This window comes from Protopterus annectens, chromosome 11.part0 (assembly GCF_019279795.1).
Source record: "Protopterus annectens isolate FY-2018-M chromosome 11.part0, PAN1.0, whole genome shotgun sequence".
In the NCBI taxonomy this organism is placed as follows: domain Eukaryota; kingdom Metazoa; phylum Chordata; order Ceratodontiformes; family Protopteridae; genus Protopterus; species Protopterus annectens.
Window position 1 is genome coordinate 546355037 of NC_056745.1, and position 21707 is coordinate 546376743.

General features: G+C 43.6%; 1 protein-coding gene across 4 annotated transcripts in view; it reads right to left on the reverse strand.

The window, feature by feature from the left end:
- The window catches only part of TBC1D30 (TBC1 domain family member 30), a 1459252-nt gene that overhangs the window by 291048 nt on the left and 1146497 nt on the right, over positions 1-21707 (reverse strand). For all 4 annotated transcript variants that reach the window (XM_044088056.1, XM_044088057.1, XM_044088058.1 and 1 more), the window contains one exon: positions 15851-15956. In XM_044088056.1, coding sequence (XP_043943991.1) covers positions 15851-15956 — 106 coding nt within the window. The remainder of the gene's footprint in view (positions 1-15850; positions 15957-21707) is intronic.

Below are 21707 nucleotides of genomic sequence, written 5' to 3' on the forward strand. Positions count from 1 at the left end.
GGAAGGAGGGAGGGTAACCTGGACTGCAGCAGTGTTTACACTCGAACATCTACATTTATGGTAGGTACAAAACTGTACTATGTTCATCGTGTTACACTTCTGCACTCATTACACTTGGGTGGAATCCCAAAGCTGAGGTAGGGAGGCTGGATCTATAAGGCATTAGGGGTGGCTATAAGGCCCTGCAGGACAGCAGTGGTGAAGCCAGCTCTGGATTTGGAGTAAAAAGGCAAATGGTAATGTTTGGTTAAGGTATGCACAGAACTTCATGTTGCTGCTTCCAAAATATCCTTGGTAGGTACTCCCCTGAGGTAGGCAGTTGAAGTGGCTGTTGCCCTGGTGGAGTGAGATCTAATGCTACTAGGTACAGGTTTCCCATGGTGGGTATAGCAGAAACGTACAAGTGTCCTATCCATTTTGAAAAAGTCTGCTTTGAAATGGCTTTTCCCTGTGCTCCTGCAGCGTATGCTACAAATAATTGCTCAGATTTTCTGAAAGCTTTGGTGTTGTCCAAGTAGAAGCGTAACTGTCTGTGAATGTCCAAAGAATGTAGTAGTCTCTCCCCTTTGTTCTGTGGTTTTGGATAAAAAGTTGGCAAGTGAATAGTTTGGTTTAGAGCCACACTTGATACCACCTTTGGCATAAACGTAGGGTTAGTTCTTAAAGACACATTGTCGTGGTGGAAGATGAGGAAAGGTTCCACTGCCGTTAGTGCCTGTAATTCTGAAACTCTTCGTGCTGATATTATTGCCAGTAGCAGAGCAGTTTTCCAAGAGATGTATTTTAATTCTGCTGTGTTAGCTGGCTCAAAAGGAGGTAAAGTTAATTTTTCCAAAACAAAGCTGAGGTCCCAAGTTGGTGTAAGTGCTCTATGGGGCGGTCTTATGTTTTTACCCCCTCTGAGGTTCTGTTTGAGCAAAGGATTAGAAAAAAATGGTGGATCTGTGTTGTAATGAGCAGAGACAGCTGAGGCATGGATCTTGATGGATGAAAAAGAGAGGCCCTTGTCCAGCATCTCAGTTAAGTACTGAAGTATCTGAGGAATGTTTGGTACAAGAGGGTCAAGGCTGTGCGCTTGGTTCCAGGCACAGAATCTCTTCCATTTATCCGAGTATGCTTTCCTGGTGCTAGGCCTTCTGGCTTCCAGAATGACATCCATAACAGCTTTGGAGAGAGGCATTGCTTGCTTGACTAAGGAATTTTCCATGCAGCTAGATTTAAGGTCTTTAGCTGGCTGTGAAGTATCTGATTGTTGTGCTGTGTCAGCAACTGTGGGATTTGAGGCAAAATCCAGGGTGGTTCTTGTGCTAAGTTCTTTAAGATTGGGTACCAGTGCTGATGTGGCCAGTCTGGTGCAATCAGGATCATCTTTGGCTCTTCCTGCCTGGCTTTTATGAGTACCTTTTTAAGGAGAGGTAAAGGAGGGAAAGCGTATACTTGTAGTTTTTTCCAGCTGAATGAGAGGGCATCCACTTTCCATACTTGTGGATGGTAGCTCCTTGTGCAGAATTTCTGTAATTGGCAGTTCTTTGGGGAAGCAAACAGATCTATGTCCGGGCTCCACCATTTTTGTGTTATCATTCTGAATATTTGTGGGTTCAGTTATCATTCATGTGGGTCCATGATGTTTCTGCTTAGGTCGTCTGCCAGTGTGTTTTTCTCTCCTGGCAGGAATTGTGCTTGCAGATGAACTTGGTAGTTTAGAGCTGTGTTCCACAAGATCATGGCTTGTCTGCAGAGGGGGTAGGAATGTGTGCCCCCTTGCATGTTTATGTACCACATAACTGTGGTGTTGTCTGTCTTTAGTAGTAACTGTCCTGGATGCAGCAGGTCCTTGAAAGCTATAATAGCATTTTGTACAGCTAGCATCTCTTTTTGATTGATGTGGAGATGTCTTCGCTCGGTGGGCCACTCGCCCTGGACACATTTTCCTGCCGTGTGTGCTCCCCAGGTGTAATCCGATGCATCTGTTGTCAGTGTTTGCCTGGCTGTGGGTTGAGTGAAAGGCTGTCCCTTGTTGAGGTGACAAGCTTGTGCCCACCATCGAAACTCCTGTTGTAGGCAAGGAATTAGTGGTATAACTGTTTCCAAACTTTGACAGTGTTGAGATCATATACTCTTTAGGTACTATTGTAGTTTCCTCATATGCAATCTGGCATATAGAATTAGTAGTATGCAAGATGCCATGTAACCCAAGGCCTGCAGAATTTTTCTTGCAGGGAGTTGGGTCTTTGTTGCCATTAAATGAAAATATTGAGTCAGTTGTCCTTGCTTGTCTGGTGTGAGATAAGCCATCTGGGCTGTTGTTTTCAAGCTGGCACCCAGGAATATTATCTGTTGTGAGGGCACTACTTTTGATTTCTTTTTGTTTACTGTGTACCCCAGGCAACTTAATAACTTTTTTACGTACGCCAGATGCTTTAGTAGAATGTCCTTGCTCTCTGCTTGAATCAGGCAGTCGTCCAGGTATGGATAAATATGAATTCCTTTTTGCCTGCAAAATGCAATTACTGGTGCCAGGCACTTTGTGAAGACCCTGGGCGCAGTAGATAAGCCAAAGGGCAGTGCAGTGAATTGATAGTGCATTGAACCAGCTAGAAATCTGAGGTATCTTCTGCAGTTTTGTCTGATAGGGACATGCAGGTATGCCTCTTTGAGGTCCAAAGTCACGAGCCAAGCTTTCTTGCCCAGCATGGGAAGAAGTCGCTGTAGTGTCAACATCTTGAATTTCGGAACATCCAGGTAAGTCTTTAGTGAAGAAAGATCCAGAATGGGTCTCCAGGCTTTGTCCTTTCTGGGAACCAGAAAGAGTCTTGAGTAAAATCCTTGTCCTTGTTCCTGTGGTGGTACCTTTTGAATAGCTCTCATGTCCATGAGTGCTGTAATTTGTTTTTGAGCCTCTGCCCATTGATTTGGCATTCCTTTTAGCCTTGCCAGAGTGTAAAAGTGGAACCTGTAACCTTGAGATACAATGTTGAGAACCCATTTGTCTTTGGTGATGCAATGCCAGTTGTAATAGAAAAGTGCCAGTTTTCCTCCTAAGGGGGCTGCCAAGAGAGCTGTTTGGCAGCTGCAGTGGAAAGTCATTGAGGCTGCTTTTTATAAGGTTGAGGCCTGTCTTCCCCTTCTTTCTGGCCTGGTGTACCCCATTGTCGAGGCCTGACCTCTACCTCTTGGACGTCTGTATCTGCCCCTTTGAGGTCTATCTGTGACTGGAAAGGACCAATTCTTTGTTGGCCAATTTCTGCTAAAACGAGGAGGCTGAACCTGTAAGAAATCTTTCACCATTTGCATAGATTTTGCCTTATCCTCCATCTACTTTAATACCTCCTCTGCCTTAACTCCAAACAGCACATCCCGCTGCAAAGGTGCATCCAATAATTTGACCTCAACATGATCTGGTAACGTATGTTCTTTTAACCAAGCATGCCTTCTAATGACAGAGTCTGTAACTGCTGCTCTAGAGGAGGCCTCTAAGGAATCAAACCCACATTGTAAAGTATGTTTTCCCACTTGTTCAGCTGCATGTAATAAATCCTGCAATTCTTTAACGTTAGGAGGATCTGAATCTGGAAACATCTTTTGTTTCAACTGAGACATTAAAAATTGCTTACATTTTATCATGTGAAACTGGCAATTCAAGGCTCTCATTGCTAAAGTCCAGACGTATATACCTCCTTTCCCCATATGTCTAATGCTCTGGAATCTCTGTCAGAGGGAACTAGGTTTTTTGCTGATGAGGCCTTAATCCCTTTGGGTCCCTGAGAAATAGTTTCAGGGTCAGCAACAGGGCTTTTTGTACAGAAATTTGTGAGAGTCAGGGACTCTGCAATATCTATCAGGTTTAACTGGGGTTGGGGGTAAGGAGTCAGGGTTTAAACTGGATTCAGTGTACACATCATCCACAACATCTAAAACTGGCGGGATAGCAAGGTGTCTGTGTTGAGGCAATAAGAGGAAGTCTCTGAGCCTTTTCTTTGATTCTGAGTAATCTTGGCCTTCCAAATGGAAATGTTCCCTCATGGTATGTAAGGTCTCCTCAAAGGAGTAATTCTCAGGTGGAGAGGCTAATGGAATTGATTCCTCAGCATCAGAATCCTCATAAGGGGGTAAAGAATATCCTAGGTCCGAGGAAGAGTCTGAGGAAATGGACACCTGGTCAGAAGATTCATAGTCTGCATCCTGTCTGGGCCTTTTATCAGGAGGGGGATGGGACCCTCTGATCAGGGTGATTAGGTCCTCAGCCATTTTTAGCACTTGTTTCTTAGGCATGGAAGCTGTCCTGGAGAGAGTTGTGTCTGTTTCTTTGCTTTTAAGGGGGGGGCTTAGATTTAGCAGACGGTTTAATGGTTAACTGGGTAGGTCTGAAAACACCCTCTGTAGCTGTGGATTGCTCAGCTACTTCGGTTCCGTCTGTAGGGTTAGGATCGGAAAGCTGAAAACCTAGTGCGTCCGAAGGCCCAGCCTGCTCCACATGGGAGTCAGAGGAGGTCTGTGGTTCTGTGGAAGCGGTCGTCAGGGGCTGCGTAGGCACCTCGCTGAAAACCGGAGAACTGGTGACCGGCCTAGAAGAGGCCTCGTCATCAGTTTTGGGTCTCGGATGCCTGTCCTTGTCCTTGCGCTTTTTATGCATTGCAGTCATCGGAAGTTCTGACGGCATGGTGTAATTGAATTTTCTGCCAAAATAATGTCGGGCAAAATCAAACCAACGTTTAATAGTGCTCTTGTTAAACCTAGCACAAAACTGACAACCAGTGATGTCGTGGTCAGGGCCTAGGCATGGAATACAATAGGAGTGGAAATCCTTATGAGGTATTTGCTTCCCACAAGAAATACAATTATTAACTTTTACTGACATCGGTCTGAGGCAAGAAAAAGTTTCCCCAACAGGGTACTTAGCTTTTTTAGAAGACTTCGGTTCTGGATTCGGAATGAAAATCTCAGGAGTCGGCCGACCGGCACTTGCGAACTGCTTCTGCTTCGGGCACCGCGTGGCAAGAAAGACTGAAGAAAATGGTGTCGGCTGCATCTTATATACCCCTGTCGCACTGACGTCAGGGAGGAGGTGACAGCAACCGACGCCGAACCAAGACTTTGGAACTCAGGCCGACTGGGGAACTGCCTGACGGCAGGATAACCCAAGTGTAATGACTGCAGCACTGTAACATGATGAACATCTCCTGGAATCCTCAATGTCTCAGGTGAGCTGTCACTACTGCCATACATTTGGTGAACACCTGGGGCTATGGTGAGACCAAAGGGCAGAGCACGAAACTGGTAATGACTGGCTCCCAGCCGGAAGTGTAGATGACCCCTCGACGCTCTGTCCATTTTTATGTGGTAGCAGGTGTCTTGGAGATCTATTCAGCACATCCAACTGTCTTTCCCTAATAACGGGAGCACAGATTGCAGTGTCACCATCCAGAACTTGTTCTTCTTTACTGATTCGTTCAGTCTGCTGAGGTCCAGAATAGGTCTCCAGTCCCCCGTACGTTTTAGCACTAAAAAGAATCTAGAGTAAGTTCCGGATCCTATTTGGTCTGCTGGGACGGTTTGGATGACTCTTTTTGACAGCAACTTGTTGACCTCCACAGTTGCCTGATCCCTGTGACTGGGTGGAACATCTGGGATCTTCTTGGGAACAACAGGTGGAAGAGAAAAAGGGTATGACATAACCTCTGGTAATAATTCTTTGCACCCACTTGTCTTGTGTGATACCCAGCCAGGCTTCTGGATACAAAGAAATGTGACCCCCGACTGGCCCCAGAGAAGCACAGTTGGGCCCCACATCAGGAACGCTGGTAAGACCGGCCCCGAAAGGAATCGCAACCTCCCTGGTTTTGCGGACTGTCCCTGCCTCTAAGCCGATGTCTACCACTTCCTCCTCCTCCTCTGAAGGAGGAGTCACCCCTGTGCATCCTGGAAAAACCTCTGGGACTTCTTGAACCACATTTTACTGCCCCTCTGACCCTTAGAGTATGGTCTAGAGGGAACAGTAAAACGTACTCCCATGGCAGAGTGTGTTTTTCCTTCTTGCTCGCACTGGGTGAGAGTGTCCTTTATCTTGGGTCCAAACAATGAGGAACCGTCAAAGTTGGTAAAGGTAGACTTGAACAGTTCTGCAAAGTTACACATACGCATCCAGGAATGACGCCTTATGGAAATTCCCGAACCTGCTGCTTTACTGGTTCCATCGGCTGCATATGAAATAAGCCGCATGGAAGAGATGACGATAGAGTTCAAGGTGGACAATTGGGCAGAAACCTTGTCAGGGACTCCCTCAGTACATGTACCTTGTAGAGACTCTCCTAACTCTTTAAGGAGATCTCTCTGAAACCTCATGAAGTGAGTAAGGTAGTTCAGCAATCCAAGGGTAAATGCCACTGAACTAAAGATACGCTTTCCATATCTGTCAATCGTTCATGACTCCTTATTCGGCGGATGAACAGAAGTCGTCTCAGTTAGCTCCTTCTTAGTGGTCGCCGCCACCACTATGGCATTTACGGGAACACCTTTAGACAAAAAATCTTTCTCATTAGGGACAGAAAGAAACTTATTCGGTCTCCTGGGAACTGGCTCCACGACATCAGGAGTATCCCACACCTTTCGACTAACTAGCTCCATCAGTTTGTCAAAAGGTGGAGACACCCAAGAGGCTGAAGGTTGAGACCCGAAGGCCTTCAGGTACACAACTCCTCATCTGAAGGGGTGACAGTGGGCCAGCCGCACCTCTGCTTAAGGATTTCCAAGATGTCTACGAAGGAGACATCATCAGAGGACAACTTGGGGGACCCTTCTGACTCCTCAAGGTCAGTGTCAGAGGTCAGAGACTCATCCTGGGAGTCTACATGCTTCCTCTTACATGTTCTCTTCCATGTGGGCTCCTCAGAAGGACATTCCGGGGAGGTATAGGAAGAGTGGGGGCCACCAGCCGGTGGCTCCTGAGGCTGAGGGTCTCTGCTGTCCATGGAGGAAGTAGGAGCTGAGACAGAAATAGGTGCTTCAGGGGGGGAAGAGCTCCTTCCTCTGGTAGGAGCTGATGATCGGGACAGCACACTCCTCATCCCGAATGCCGACCTCTCCGGCTCCGAAGACCTCCCTGGCACCGAGGAGGCAGAGGATGCCATTGGCTCTGAGATAGACATAGGGTCCGAACTCACCCTAGCCGATGCACCGAGAGGAAGACTCGGAACCGAAAAAAAGATCACTTCCAAGCATCCCTGTCGGGGCCGACCGGGGAACTTTGGCCCCTAGACACTACGGACGGCGCTAAAAGTGTCGGAGCAGAACTTGGCTCTGAAACAGCCACAGGGGGAGCCGGAATCGAAGGTTCCACCAGTGGTACCAAACACTCCGGCTCTGAAAGACCAGCATGGCTAGGAGGAGGAATGATCGCAGAGGGCTGAACGGACCCATGTGGCTCCGGAACTGACTGGGTCGGAGCCAAGAGCAATTTAGGCAAAGCAGATGACTTCAGCAGTCTCAGCACTACCCTCTCCACATCTTCTTCCAATAAACTCCTGGAAGACCAGGATGACAGAGTAGGAGAGCGTGATCTCTGAGGTATTGGAGACTTTAATATAGTGGAGGCTGGTAGAGTATCCATTTACCAGCTCCGTGAAATGATCTCAGTGGTCAGCTCCGAAATACTTTGAACCGATCCTGTAGTCACAGTAGTGCTCTCAATCGGCACCGAGATCTGTAGAGCCGAAGAGGCAGAAGACTTATCCATTTTCGTGATTTTTAAGAGGTGGCTCTGAGACACCAGCCAGTGCCGGGGAGGGCCTCTTAGAAGACTTTTCCTTTTTAATTCCCCGAGATCTAGAAGAAGAGGAAGAGCTAGCCACCTCTTCCTCAAAGGAAGGTTTAAGTAGACCTTTTTGGATTAGCTTATTCTTACATTCTTGCAACACCCTAGGACTAAACGACTGGCAAAATAAGCAGGTTTCTTGTACATGCATGGCCCCTAGACAGTAAACACAGTTACTGTGGCCATATGTGATGGACACTTTCTGTGAGCATTTAATACATTTCTTGAAGCCAGATGGCTTATGGTCCTTACTAACTTTGGACACTCTCACAAAAGGCACACATAAAAAGAAGAAAAAAGGGGGGAAGAAGGACTAGATCCACTAATTTAAACAGGCCTAGCCCTGCAGAAAGAGAAAGACACCACAAGGACTAGGTCCTCTAACTTAAACGGGCCTAACCCAGGCAAGGAAGGGAGCAGAAAACAACTAGGTCTTCTAACAAAAACAGACCTAGGAAAGAGACAGGAAAGTCACACACTCAAACCAGAATACAGTGAAACTTTCAATATATTAACTAAGGCAGAACAGTGTCCTGACAACACCACTAATAAGCTTATGACTAAAGCAACAAAACAGAACAGAATCTCGTTCTGTTAACTACGGCAACAATTTGTGAGCGGGAATCCGCCAAAAATTTAGACTAATTCCTAATAAACACACACACACCAAACTAAGCGCAAAAGGTGCCTACAAATACCAAACTAAATGCTGCACAAATGGTGCAACCAGAGGACAGGTGTTCAACCCCAAGGCACAATACACACCGAGTGTGGCCATCTGCTGGGGACAGCTTATGGCCACACTCGGTGCACTTAGAAAACATTATCTTTGGGGCCTCAGACATACTCAAGAAAGTAACTCACACACACAAGGCCCCAAACACACACACACAACACTGACGGAACCACGAAGGAAGGGGGAGGATAACTAGAAATAAAATAAACTAAGAGTTTAGACTAAAAAGGGGGCTAAACACACTCACACCAAAGATTAAAGAAAAGTTGTAAAAAGTAAAATTTTTTCTCACAAAGAGAACGACAATGCCAGGAGACTCTGGATCAAGCTGCTGAACGAAACCGCAGCAAACTAGATCTGGGGTCAGTCAGGGTTGGCAGGGGATTATGGGTAGGGGGAGGAGCTTGGAGCTCGGATCTAAAGCTGTTGAAAACTGCCGGCTCAGATCCGAGGTCGGATCTGATTCCCAAAGGTTGCTGCACAAATGAAGTTAACTACTTCAGATCTGTCATTTTGCAGGACACAACTGCCCAGATGGGTGTGTCCCTCGCAGTTGTACGGGTGTTGAACCACTTCTATTATGCTATCATCTACCTAAGGTGGTCAGCAAATTATGCACTTTCCGTCAGTAGCAGAACTCGCATACCAATGGGTGTGAATGAGCAATGTATCAGGAACAACGCATAACACCCTTTGGGACACACAGACAATTGGTTCTATTAACCAGACACATTTACAGTCACAGAACATATGTATTCATTCACATTTGTCGAGGTACATGCTGTTTATGACTCATACATGTCATCTGTCATTACCTGTATTCCGCCACCTGTTCACCTAATATCACTAGTTCTGGAAGTGTTTAGTTGGACTTTGTTACATTCTGATACATAACTATGGACGTCCATGCTAATCGGATACACAGCACTGATTTGGTCTCTATGTATTCCCCCGATGGTTTACAGACTATCCAGTAGATGTGCTCTTCAGGTTTGGGAGGTGTACGCGTATGCTATGCCCACATAGGAATATTAATGACTTCCACTGGGCGGGCCTACTACATCTCTGCCAACCAGCACCTGCACACTTAAGTCCATTACTGCATACCCATGGTCCACCTACCTGGCACCCCTCTACAGCAGTCATGACAAATACTTACTGCGAGCGCAGCTGGGGTATGAGCACACCCCTACACATTGTCCACTCTCCCCGTCTCGGGACACATGTACATTTTGTCAACCCATGTATTATCACACTTGCACAACCTACTGTTCCATGCACAACCTACTGTTCCATGTACACCTACATCCTGCTCGTATCAATGTCAGCAGATTCACACGTACCCTGAATTTTTGTGGTCCCGCAAGGGACACCGTTATCCATGTTTAAAGTGTAGACCTTGCAGATCTCTCCCACTGGTACTTTCCTACCGGTGTTTTGGACAGCGGCAGTGTATTGATCTGTATTGCCTGTCTGTATGTCTGTCTGGCCTAGCTGGGCGATGTGGGGAGTACAACATTTATTTATTGGACCTCCCAGTCACATATGCCCGGGCTGTAAATATGTTATCCCTAATTGCTGTGAAGTAACCTATTTATGTACATATGTATATCTACACTGACATATATATTTTGTTTTGTGTGTATGTGTATACATCAATACCTGTTGTTTGTGTATATATATATATATATATATATATATATATATATATCTGGATATATCTGTAGTATATCCTTGTGTGTGTGTGTGTGTGTATATATATCTGTATGAATATATATGTATATGTAAATTAATATAGATATATGTATATATACGTTTTTATCTATATATACATCTGTGTGTCCGTTAACCTATACATTTACCAGACATGGACACTTACACATGCGTACTGGGTTTTATCTCTGCTTCAACAGCATACTATTGCCTTAGTCATTATGACACCGACACTTCATTCCGGTGAACTTGTGATCAGTATATTGCACGTTATACAGCGGACAGATGTCGCAGGTTTTCATGTCTGGGGTGCCGCTGCTAACTGGGATGTGATACAGTGTCATTCGACCTATTACTCGTATGCGCAGCCTATTATTCCTGCTACTGTGTTTGTTTCTGTGCACATTCATATTATTACTGTTGATAGGATGAATGTTTGTGTTACTGTGACTGTACGTCAACATATTGTCTTCATGTAGTTGTATCTTTCTGCTTTTCCCGGTTTGGGGTTGTCACAGCAGAACTCCATTCCGCTCATGGGTGGCGTATAGGTTTTATGTGGCAGGCTGCCAGCCCTGGTGCACAACGTCCGACAACGATACGTCCATTCACGCATGTCTCCACGCAAACAACGCTCTATCTGGGAATCGCACCTACGTACTAGCTGACCTCCACGGGCTGCTCCATTGCACCAGACGCAACATACCCTAACACTCCTGTGTCCATAATCGCATATCCATAGTTTCTCCTGCACACCCTTGTTGAGTTTCCACGCATAACAGCCATTATACACCTGATATCGCAGCCATGACACACCTTTACACATTGCCCTCTCATGAGCGTTGGGGCCCTACACACATTTTGTACAGCCGTGTGTATTCACAGGCTCACCATCCACTCATATTTGCACATACGTGCCTTTCCTGGTGTTATGGATTACGAACGATTTGCGGGTTACAAGTGTAGGTGGTCGCAACATGTACTACATTCCATCTGTTTACAATGTTGACGTAGCACTTCAACGATGTTATGGCCACTGGTATAACCATGCCTCTGGTGTGAAGAGCGGTGCTTTACTCACACTTGTGCAGCTTTATGTGACATACGCTGCGAGCACTTTATAATTCCTTACTTGCTCTGGATTCCCTTCACAACCCTTATGTCTGCTTTCGTCTTTCGGCGTTCCTTACATATCTATATATATGTATGTGTATATGTATGTGTATATATATATATATATATATATATATATATATATATATATATATATATATATATATATATATATATATATATGTATGTATGTATATATATATATATATATATATATATCTATATTAATATATATGTATATATATATATAGATATATATGTAGATATATAATTGCATATTTCTGTTATGTCTGTGGACATTTATCTATACACACATCTATCTATCTATATATATAAAAGTTACAGCTGTACAAGACAACATACATTTGCTATGCTAATAGCTGCGTACACCAGCCAAGAGGCGCACTTGCATCTACTTATTCTGAGTTACATATGTTTACAGGCACTTCTTTGGGATTACATGTGCCTTATTCCTTATGAGAGTACCACTTTGATGGAATCCGGTTAACGGACCCATGCGAACGCGGTCACTTTTACATGTATAAATGTTGGCTTTTACAGCACAGAGGCATTAATTACACAATTAATATGTGCTATAGTCGTACTTGAACCAGGAATGCCTTTACTTTGGGCGGATGCTGTAACCACTACACTAGTGTTGTTCTGGCTCATTTATATGTATATTCATGGTTCATAGCTACTCTGACATACGCCTCACCGCTTCCCTTACACAGCAGGCATCCATTCTCCTGCTGGGAAAACTGCAGTACTACACTTAGGACATTCCCTGTTTCCTACTGCTCTGGACCCATGCTGCATGTCTACTCACTCAAGGATATTCAGATTTTAACATTCTACCTGTGTTTACAGACGCAGGTGTTTGGGCACCTCTGACCACATTATTAGGTCGGCGCTACATAATTTAGGGCGGGGAGTGGTTCCACTACATAATGCAGGTTGGGGGGGGGGGGGGTTCCACGTGTTTCCCTTCCCATTTGACTATTTCATTCATTTATAGATACAATGAATATTATTCTGGACATCAGTTATAAATTCACTACAGGTATGCAATAGACCTGTCAACAGATGTGACAGTTGGTTGGTTTACTTATGTGTATGGACCTCTGTGATACCCAGGGACTCGTTTCTACAGTGACAGGGACAAGACTATGACAACTCAGGGACAATCACGGACACTTCTACCATATTAGTACTATTAACATGGAACGTGTTGACAGATTCGTAATACTACTAATTTTTTGCAGTTAAATGCATCTATTACCCTTCATTGTTGTAAGGAGTCATTCTATTCAACACCTTTCCTCCAAAGGTCACTGGCTTTGTGAGTGTTTAAGAGGCTGGCCAGTTATTGTGCGAATGCTCTGACCATTGGTAGCGTTGACATTGTCATATGTACAGGTGGGATGTATTCTGGGGACTAAGGTTGCCACCTTTTCAAACGGCCAAGATGGGACATTTCCAGAACACACATCAGATTTTACAGGCCGACACATACCCACGGTCAGTACAAAGGATAGAACTTATTTGCCTACATAAAAGCCTATTGTTGTAGCGGTTTAGTTGCTTATTCTGTTTCTTGTAACATTTAGGTATTTTAGATACAGAAATAATTATTTTATGCAACTATTACATAACATATGGGACATAATTATGTCCTACAATCTCAGGACATTTGCCATTTTTAATATATTTTGTCAGGACACAACTGTCCAAAGAGGGACTGTCCTTCGCAAAGTGGGACAGATGGTAACCCTACTGGGGACACCAGATTGTTTGGGCCAACACATAGCCACGGTCAGTGCAGGTTTAGAACATTCATTTGTTTCCTAGCTGTGAGCCTATACCTTTGGCACTTTTGTTGTTTGCCTGTTACTTGTACGAATTACGTTTATTCTATCCTGACGTGACCACTTTAGGCAACTGTTACATGCAGTACGGTACATAGTTATTTCCTACAATCACAGGACATTTGGCATTGTATCATTGTTGGTCAGGTCACACCTACACACACATTAATTGTCCCTCACACAGTGGATCGGGGGGGTACCCTGTTTACGTCAGTGCCTTCATCACCCTTATACCATGTGACACTATGCGAATGTGTGCAATATATTCTCTCGCTTATTCGTGTCGGGACATGTGCGTCACGGGCAGGTGTTTGATCCTGGGTAGTAGGTTCTGCATGACCATCTAGGGCTGGACAGTCCCGAGCACCACTACTGCACATTCCAACTTGTATCCAGATATCTACAGGACTGGACATCATGTCTTCATACCCATTCTAATGTTTACACAGGTTACTTATCCCATGAGGGATATCCCAAAAATTTAACAAGACCAAAACAAGACCAATACCAAACATTCTTCTGGCGTTACAAAAATGTGCTGGGGGTTTTACATGCAAGGGATACAGTTTGCAATCCAGAAACTGCCTAGGGTGACACTACCTACTACATATGCGTAGTGGTCACTATGTGCAGATGTGGCTGCACCAAACTAGTAGGCCAAGTAAAACTAGATTTGGTGGACGTTCAGGTATGGGGGCGGGTTGTGTGCTGTGGAGGGGATGCTGGGTAGTCCATTATGCATCCAGGTGTGTTGCATTTGATATGGCCAGTTCCATCAGGGCCAATCTGTGGGTATGTGCCGGTGACATGTCTGTACATTTGTATTGCACATTTTAATATTAATATGTTTGTGGGATTGTGTTCTACAGTATGGCCTGTCTGGTTGTATTGCAGATGTGTATACATGTTTTTGTGTTTCTTTCTGCTTCACCCGCTGCTCCCTCATACACCTCCGGTTCACCTATTCTGCATACGACACAGTGTCGCCTTGGAGGATTATACCATTACCCATCCCCCCACGCACATATTCCTGACACTCCATCCATCACTGCTTTGGTTGATGGCCCATGACACGGTCAAGGTAACACAGTGCATACCCTACATATGTCAGGTACCTGTATGATTGTGTGGACTACCCTGCCATGTTTGACTTTCCACATGCTATACCTCACGCACATAGGTACACGCCCATACTTAACTTTCATGACATGGTTGGTATATCAGGGTAATACCCGTTCAACTGTGACACATCCTGACAAGTTCGGCTTGGACCGCTGATGTGCGGATTTTGGCCGACTGTTGTAATCACTGGTAGGATGCCACCTTTTCCTATGTCCTGGATGGGATATATTCTGGACACATATCCAAATGTACTGGACAACACATACCCACAGTCAACGCTACGGATAATACTGTTCCTTTCAGCCTACATGTTGCCTTATTGTTGTAGCAGTTTTTATGCTCCTTCTGTTTCGTTTACATGCTTATTCTATTTCCTGTCACATTTGGTATGTGAAATACGGACATACCTATTGTATGTGACTATTACATGCGTTGTGGGATATAATTCGGTCATACGGTCGCTAGATATTTACATTTATTGTGTTTTTTGTTATGGACACATCTGCCCAGCTGTGTACCCTCCCTCACAATATGGGTCAGCTGGTGACCCTGACCATTGGGCTGGACGTACCTATTGGCGGCACGCTAACATATGATGTGTTTTACTTCCACTTGGTATAACTATCTACACTGCGTTGGACTACGGGCACACGGTTTTCAATGTCATTTGTTCGCGGGATAGGGACCCGTTATCCCCTACCGTGCATTTGTGTTTGCTTCTTCATTTTGTATTCGCAGGAACTGTCTTGCATGCTTTGCATACGTTTCAGTATCCACAGACACTGACATTTGTGATTACTATTGCTTGCAAATTGTTACATGCAAGCATTTTAGGTTGCACGTCGACAGCTGACATTTCCACGCCTCCGTGCGGCACTTCGACACGCCCTATGCACTCGCGCTCCTTTCCTATGCACGTGGCTGTAGCGGCAGCGCGCCTTCATTAATATGCATTTGGTGCTACTGCGCCATCTTCACGCCGCACAGTCGGCGTAAGCCTAACGCCGGCCTTGCGCTGAGCTTCATGATTCCCGGGATGTCATAACTGATAATTCAATGAAAACATTTTTTGCTTAAACTCTACTGTAATATGCTCTGACAGTCAAAAACTGATAGAAGCTACACAAATACATTTCTTAAATAAAAACAAATTGTGTCTGAAAGTAAAATGCTACTGTTTTTGCCAGGCTATGAATGAAAAATTATAGTAGTTAAATTCAGCCAAAAACTGCATAAGCAAGCTGTGGTTTTTGGCCAATTGTTCAACTTGTGCTTTCTCCCGTAGGTACACTGCAGATGAGGATTTGTTTTCCTTAATTCCTAGGTGCAGTAAAACCATTACTACTTATATTTACAGAAGTCATTGAAGGGGCAATGCTCCCCCCTCCTCCAAAAGTTTAACATTTCTCTGCAAATAAACTTTGCTTTTACAAAATACATTCAATCTGGGGATACCCACTTAATCATCCTTGAAATATGTATACTAACCTGCATTAATTCACCGCTGTCAATTAAGTTACCTTCTAACATTTCCTGGGTCAGCTTGCTCATGGTGCAATAAAACTCATGTGCATTCAAACAACTTTCAATTCGCCTGAAAGGAGAAACATATTAAACTTTTTTGTTATACTTTTACTACCAGTTCAAAGGACTGGCAAACAAAATAATGCAGATAAAACCGAAAAGAAAATATAAAGCTACAAATGCTTGTTTAAAAATTTAAGACTACCAAATTCCTTTGCACTTTTACAGCAATCAAATGGTAATAATTTAAGCAATTGAAGGAAGGCATAAAGAACGTTTTTTTTTAAACTATACTTGGCATGTTATGTTGTTTGCTTTCCATAGATTTTTTTTTCTGTCTATTTTTGGCTGCTTCCATCTCTCAACAGTACTACATGCAATGAGTGCAATGGCCAAGAAAGCTTATTAGAGGATAGGAAGTAGTAGTACAATGGTGTCTCACACTGAAGATGCACTGGAATAAAAAGGATAAGTATCTGCCACTGCCAAAGTCTGTCTTGTAGGGCAATAACACTACTGTAAAGGACTGACAATGTGGCAAGGTTGGGAGGAAGAAATGGCCTAAGAAAGCAACATGCGGCAATGTAGTCCTGAATGTTTGCCAAGTAGAATTCTGTGATACCTGAATGAAGGTCAGCAAAAGAACATGCAGACACAGTACTAATTATATCAATAATGCACTAGTAAAAGCAATCAATGTGCAGCAACATTCAGCAACAGAGACTGCAATATTTGACAAGTGCTAGTCTGTGATTCTCATTAGTAAAAGTGAGTCAAATATAAGCAAGTGGAATATTTTGGCTTAACTAACATGTTTGCATATATTCGGTGCACTATTTAGTGGAAAAGAAGCAGCAATGTGTGCAGCATATATGTTTACAGTGAACTGCACACATATAATCAAGAAATGAAGAGGTATTTGATATGATATGCATTCAACAACAGCCTTTACTGGAATCCATAAGACAGAGAAAACTCAAATGGCATACAGACCCATTTACAGGTAACTCACACTTGCTACAATACTACCTTCCATACTATAGGTGACTACGTAAGCTATATTCATTTATTTTTAAATAAAAATTCAGTAAGTACATACAGCTTTATATTTAAGTAAATTACATGCAAATGATTATTTCTATGATGTGTGTGTAATCTGAAATGCAACAAATTCAAGATTTTTTTTACACTGCTCAAGAAAATAGCTACTTCAGCATTCACAGAGTCCATATACATTAAAAAATGGATATGTTATAGTGACTGTACCTCATCGATCTTCTAGACCCAAGTACTGATTTGAAGTAGGCTGATCTTTCATCACTAAACTGTAGCACTTTGATGTGGACTTGCACTACTAATAGGATCATTTTGAACTACTACTTTCCTTTCCATACCATGGAACTGAATTTTGGTAGCACTCCGAGAAAGTAAAGTTGTGTAAAATCTTATCATAATAGAAGATGCCCTTCTTTTCACTGTTGCAGTATTCATCACCTCTGGGATCTCTTTGCCAAGGATATCCCAACTTCCGGGCAGTATACCAAAGCCTTTATTACCTAGGGAATGGTGTATGTCAGACATATGCTTTCAGCACAAACACAGGGCATAAAGGTGACATACATATGCTCCCAACTCAGAACTGCAGTACCACAGAAGAACCAGGACCTTCAGTGGAAAGGAGGACGTGTACATCCAGAAAAAGAAAGGAAGAAAAGGAAAGGATCCTTTTGGCTAGTATGAAATTACCACCCATAAAAATGGAAGAGAAAAGGTGGGCAAGGAGGGAGGGACGTCAATACTGCAACAATGAAAAGAAGAACATCTACTGTTATGGTAAGATTTTACACAACTTTATTTTGTCCTTTCATATCACTGTTGCAGTATTCATCGCCTCTGGAAAAGTATAAAAGCTAAAGTGAAGGCAGGAAGGAGGAGCCCTCTACAAATCCATGCAAGACCGCCTTGGCAAAACCTGCCTTGGCCCTAGAAATGACATCCAAGTTGTAATGTTTTGTAAATGTATGAAGTGAAGACCAAGTAGAAACATCAAGAATGGAGTTGGTGTCCAAACCTTTGAAGAAAGCCCCTGCGGAAGCCACTGCTCTAGGAGAATGAGCTCTGACAGAAGCATACAACTGCTTACCATGAAAATTGAAAATAATAACAAAAAGAAATGGACTTGGAAATTGAGGAAGAGGTGGTTTGGCAGTTTCTAAGCAATGTCCTGGTATAAAAAGAAACAAAAAGCTGATATGATTTACCAAAGATCTTTGTTTTGTCTAAATAATATCTGAGCTGTCTATGCAAATCCAAGGTATGAAGAACCTTTTTACTAGCTGATTACAGAGAAGGGAAAAAAGAAGGAAGATGGAAAGACTGATTAATGGACAGTTCATTAAACCCCTTGGGCATAAAGGAAGGATTCATACAGAGAGGCACCTGTCTTTATGAAAAACAGAAAAGGAAGGACCACCATCAAGGCCTGCAGTTCAGATACCAGTCTGACAGAAGTTAAAGCAACCAACAAAACAGTCTTTGAGGTGCAATATTGCAAAGTAGCAGCAGCAGGCTAAGGAACAGAGTCTGTTTTTCAAGAACAAAACTAAGTTCACAAGGAGGAGGAATGGGTTTTCTTGGGGTCTAATATAAAGCATACACTTAAACTGCTTGACCTCAAACCAAGAGGGCAAATGAGTAAGTGGTAGACACGCAGAAATGGCTAATTCCACCAAAGAATATGCCAAGCCAGCATGTCATAGTTCACACAGGTAGGAAAGAACCAAGGGGGTCCTAAAGAAAAGGGTCCCTGGGAATGTTTGAGCCACCAAACATAAATATTTTCCATTTGGACATACATGACCTTCTGGTAGTAGGTTTCCTGGCTTCCTGCAGGACCCTAAGTACATACTCAGAAAACTAGTGTCAGAAAGGAATCACAACCCTATCACCCAAAACGTCAGCTGAAGAGTGGACACATGAGGGTGAAGGAGAGTTTCTTTGTTCTGTGTTAAAAGATCTATGTGGTGAAGTAACTTGTGATGATTGTCCCTAGCCAGATGGAATAAGAGGGGGAACCACTGCTGTCTGGGCCAAAAAGGAATCACCAACAAGACTTCTGGATAGACCTTCTCGATTTTGTGAAGGACCCTTGGAAGAAGAGAAAGGGAGGAAAGGCATACAGGAACATTCCTTTCCAAGAAAGAGCCATGACCTCCATCTTCCAAGCCAAAGGACTTGGGAATCTGGAACAGAACTCAGGGAGTTGCCTGTTCAGAGGGGAGGCAAAAAGATCTACTTGAGGAATATTCCACCAGTGAACTATGTTCAGAAATGCATCCTTGTGAAGCACCCATTCATGAGGCTGTGTCCTGGACCTGCTGAGAAAATCTGCCACAAGACTGCACTCTGATACCTGTAGGGTGACCTGTAGATTGATGGCTATTTCCCATGCTTGAAGGGCTAACCTTCAAAGAAGGTAACACCTTGTGCCCCCTTGTTTTTTGTTGAACCACATGACTATGGTGTTGTTCATATAAACCTTCAAGGGAACAGGAACCTAGACTACATGGAAAGTTTGAAGGGCCAGAATAAGAGCCTGCCTTTCCTTGATGTTGATGTAATCCACCTTCTGCTGAGGGGACCAAACACTCTTCACATTCAGGTTGCCTGAAGTGGCTTCCCACCCCACCTCTGATGCATCTGTGAAGAATTCCTGGGATGGCTGAGGAGGATGGAAAGGAACACCTGGATTTAGAGATGGCTGCTGAATCTACCAGCAAAATTCCAGTTTGAGATGAGGCAGCAGAAGAACTAAATGGTCCAGTGGGTGGAGGTGTTGAAGCTACACTGACTTTAGGTACCACTGAAACTTCCTCATATGAAGTCTGACCCAAGTAGGTCATTAATCCAAGAGCCCTGAAAAACTCCCTGGCTGGAAGAAAGGACACAGAAAGTAGGGACAGAAAATAATTTGAGGGGGACAAAACCTTGCTAGCAGGAAGAGATGTCAGCAGTGGAACAGTCTGGAACATGCAGCCTAGAAAAGTGTGATCCTGAGATGGAGTTAACATTGCCTTCTGAACGCTGACAATGAACCTCAGGCTTTGAAACAGAAACTGGGGAAAATGAAGATCCTGCACAGGCTTGGAATGGGATGGGGCCTGAAGCAAGAGGTCATCCAGATAAGGAAATATCTGAATGCCCTGAAACTTGAAAAGGTGTCTACAGGGGCTATATATTTGGCGAACATTCTTGTGGCTGTTGAAAGCCCAAAAGGCAAAGCAGAGAACTTAAAATGAAAGGAAGAAACAGAGAAACACAAATATTTCCTGAACAGAAAGTGGATAGGAATATGAAGCCAGGTATCCTTCAGATCCAAGGAAACCAGAAAGGCCTGGGGAAGTAACAGAGGAAACAGTCTGAAGGGATAGCATTCAGAAGGATGGCACTATGAGAAAGGTGTTCAGAAAGGAAGGGTCCAGGACAGATCTCCAAGACCCCTCATTCCTGAGGACCAGATACATCTTGTAGTAAAAACCCAAGCCCCTCTCATTCTGTGGAACCAGTTGAATGGTACCCTGGCCCAACAGACCCTGCAATACCCATGGAAAATGAGGAAGCTGTTCTGCAGGGGCTTGAGGAATATCAGAGAAGGAGGGAAGGGTCTTCCAGGTCATTAAATAACCTGCCAGATAATGGAGAGACCCAAGTGTCTGTGGCAATCAGCTGACAAACTGGGAGAGCCTGGCTGAAAGGAAGGGAGGGCAGACAGTCAGATGGCTGTAGGTTTGTCAGGAAAGGACTGCTTCCTGGGCACAGGTGTTTAAGTAGGCTTATCAGAGAAAAAAACATGCCTAGAAGCCTTATCTTTGGATGATTGTCTTGGCAGTATATGTAAAAAAGCCATCTAACTAGTATAGCTTCTCTCAAACTTGGGAACAGGTGAAACAAAAAATATGCTTCAAATCTTTCATGACCCTACTCTGAACCTGTAAAGTCTTGAAAAGCTGAGCCACAGCAGTACCAAACAAATTCTGGTTATTCAAGGTAGCACCCATAAGTTTTGCTTTGATACCATCTGGCAAAGCCAAGAACAGTGTCTCATCAGAGCCAGAGGCAGCAGTCTTAAAAGATAAATTAGCTGCATTTGATAGAGAATTAGTGCCAGGAGAGAAAAATAACATTCCTAATTTAACTGGAAATATTTAGAGGCCTCTTTATTTAGCTGTAATGCTTCTTTGACTTGCTGTTCTCTGCCTGACTACTGCTGATCTCTGTCTGCATTTGATTTTGGATTAAAGTTATTCATTTATGGTTTGGTTTGGTTACTTCTTTTTTATCTTTTTCTTATATTACATTTTGTTTTAAGTTTTTTACTTTTTTGGAGTTTTAAGAGGCCTTGGCTAGGGTCAGTCAGAAAAGAGTTATTTGCAGACAATGAATAACATCCAGCTAATTAGTGGGAGGAGCTGAGAAATAGCATTCCTAATTTAACTGGAAACACTTAGAGCCATCTCTATTAAGCTGTACTGCGTTTGACTTGCTGTACTTTAAAACTTGGTGGTTTTTGAGTTGCCAACCCCCTACTATAAATCTGATTTTGGACACTCTTCCCAGTCCCATCTCATCAACTCATTCTACTGAACACTGACTAATCAGCTGGGAAGATCCCCCCCCCCCCCTTAGTCTTTTAACCTTGAATTATCTTCAGTTTCCTCCCTCCCCACTTACAGAAAAAAACTGCACTTTATTCAGCTGTTTTTACTGTATCTGTGCTTATTCCTACTCTATAACCGTATTTCATTTTTTGCTGCATGTTCTT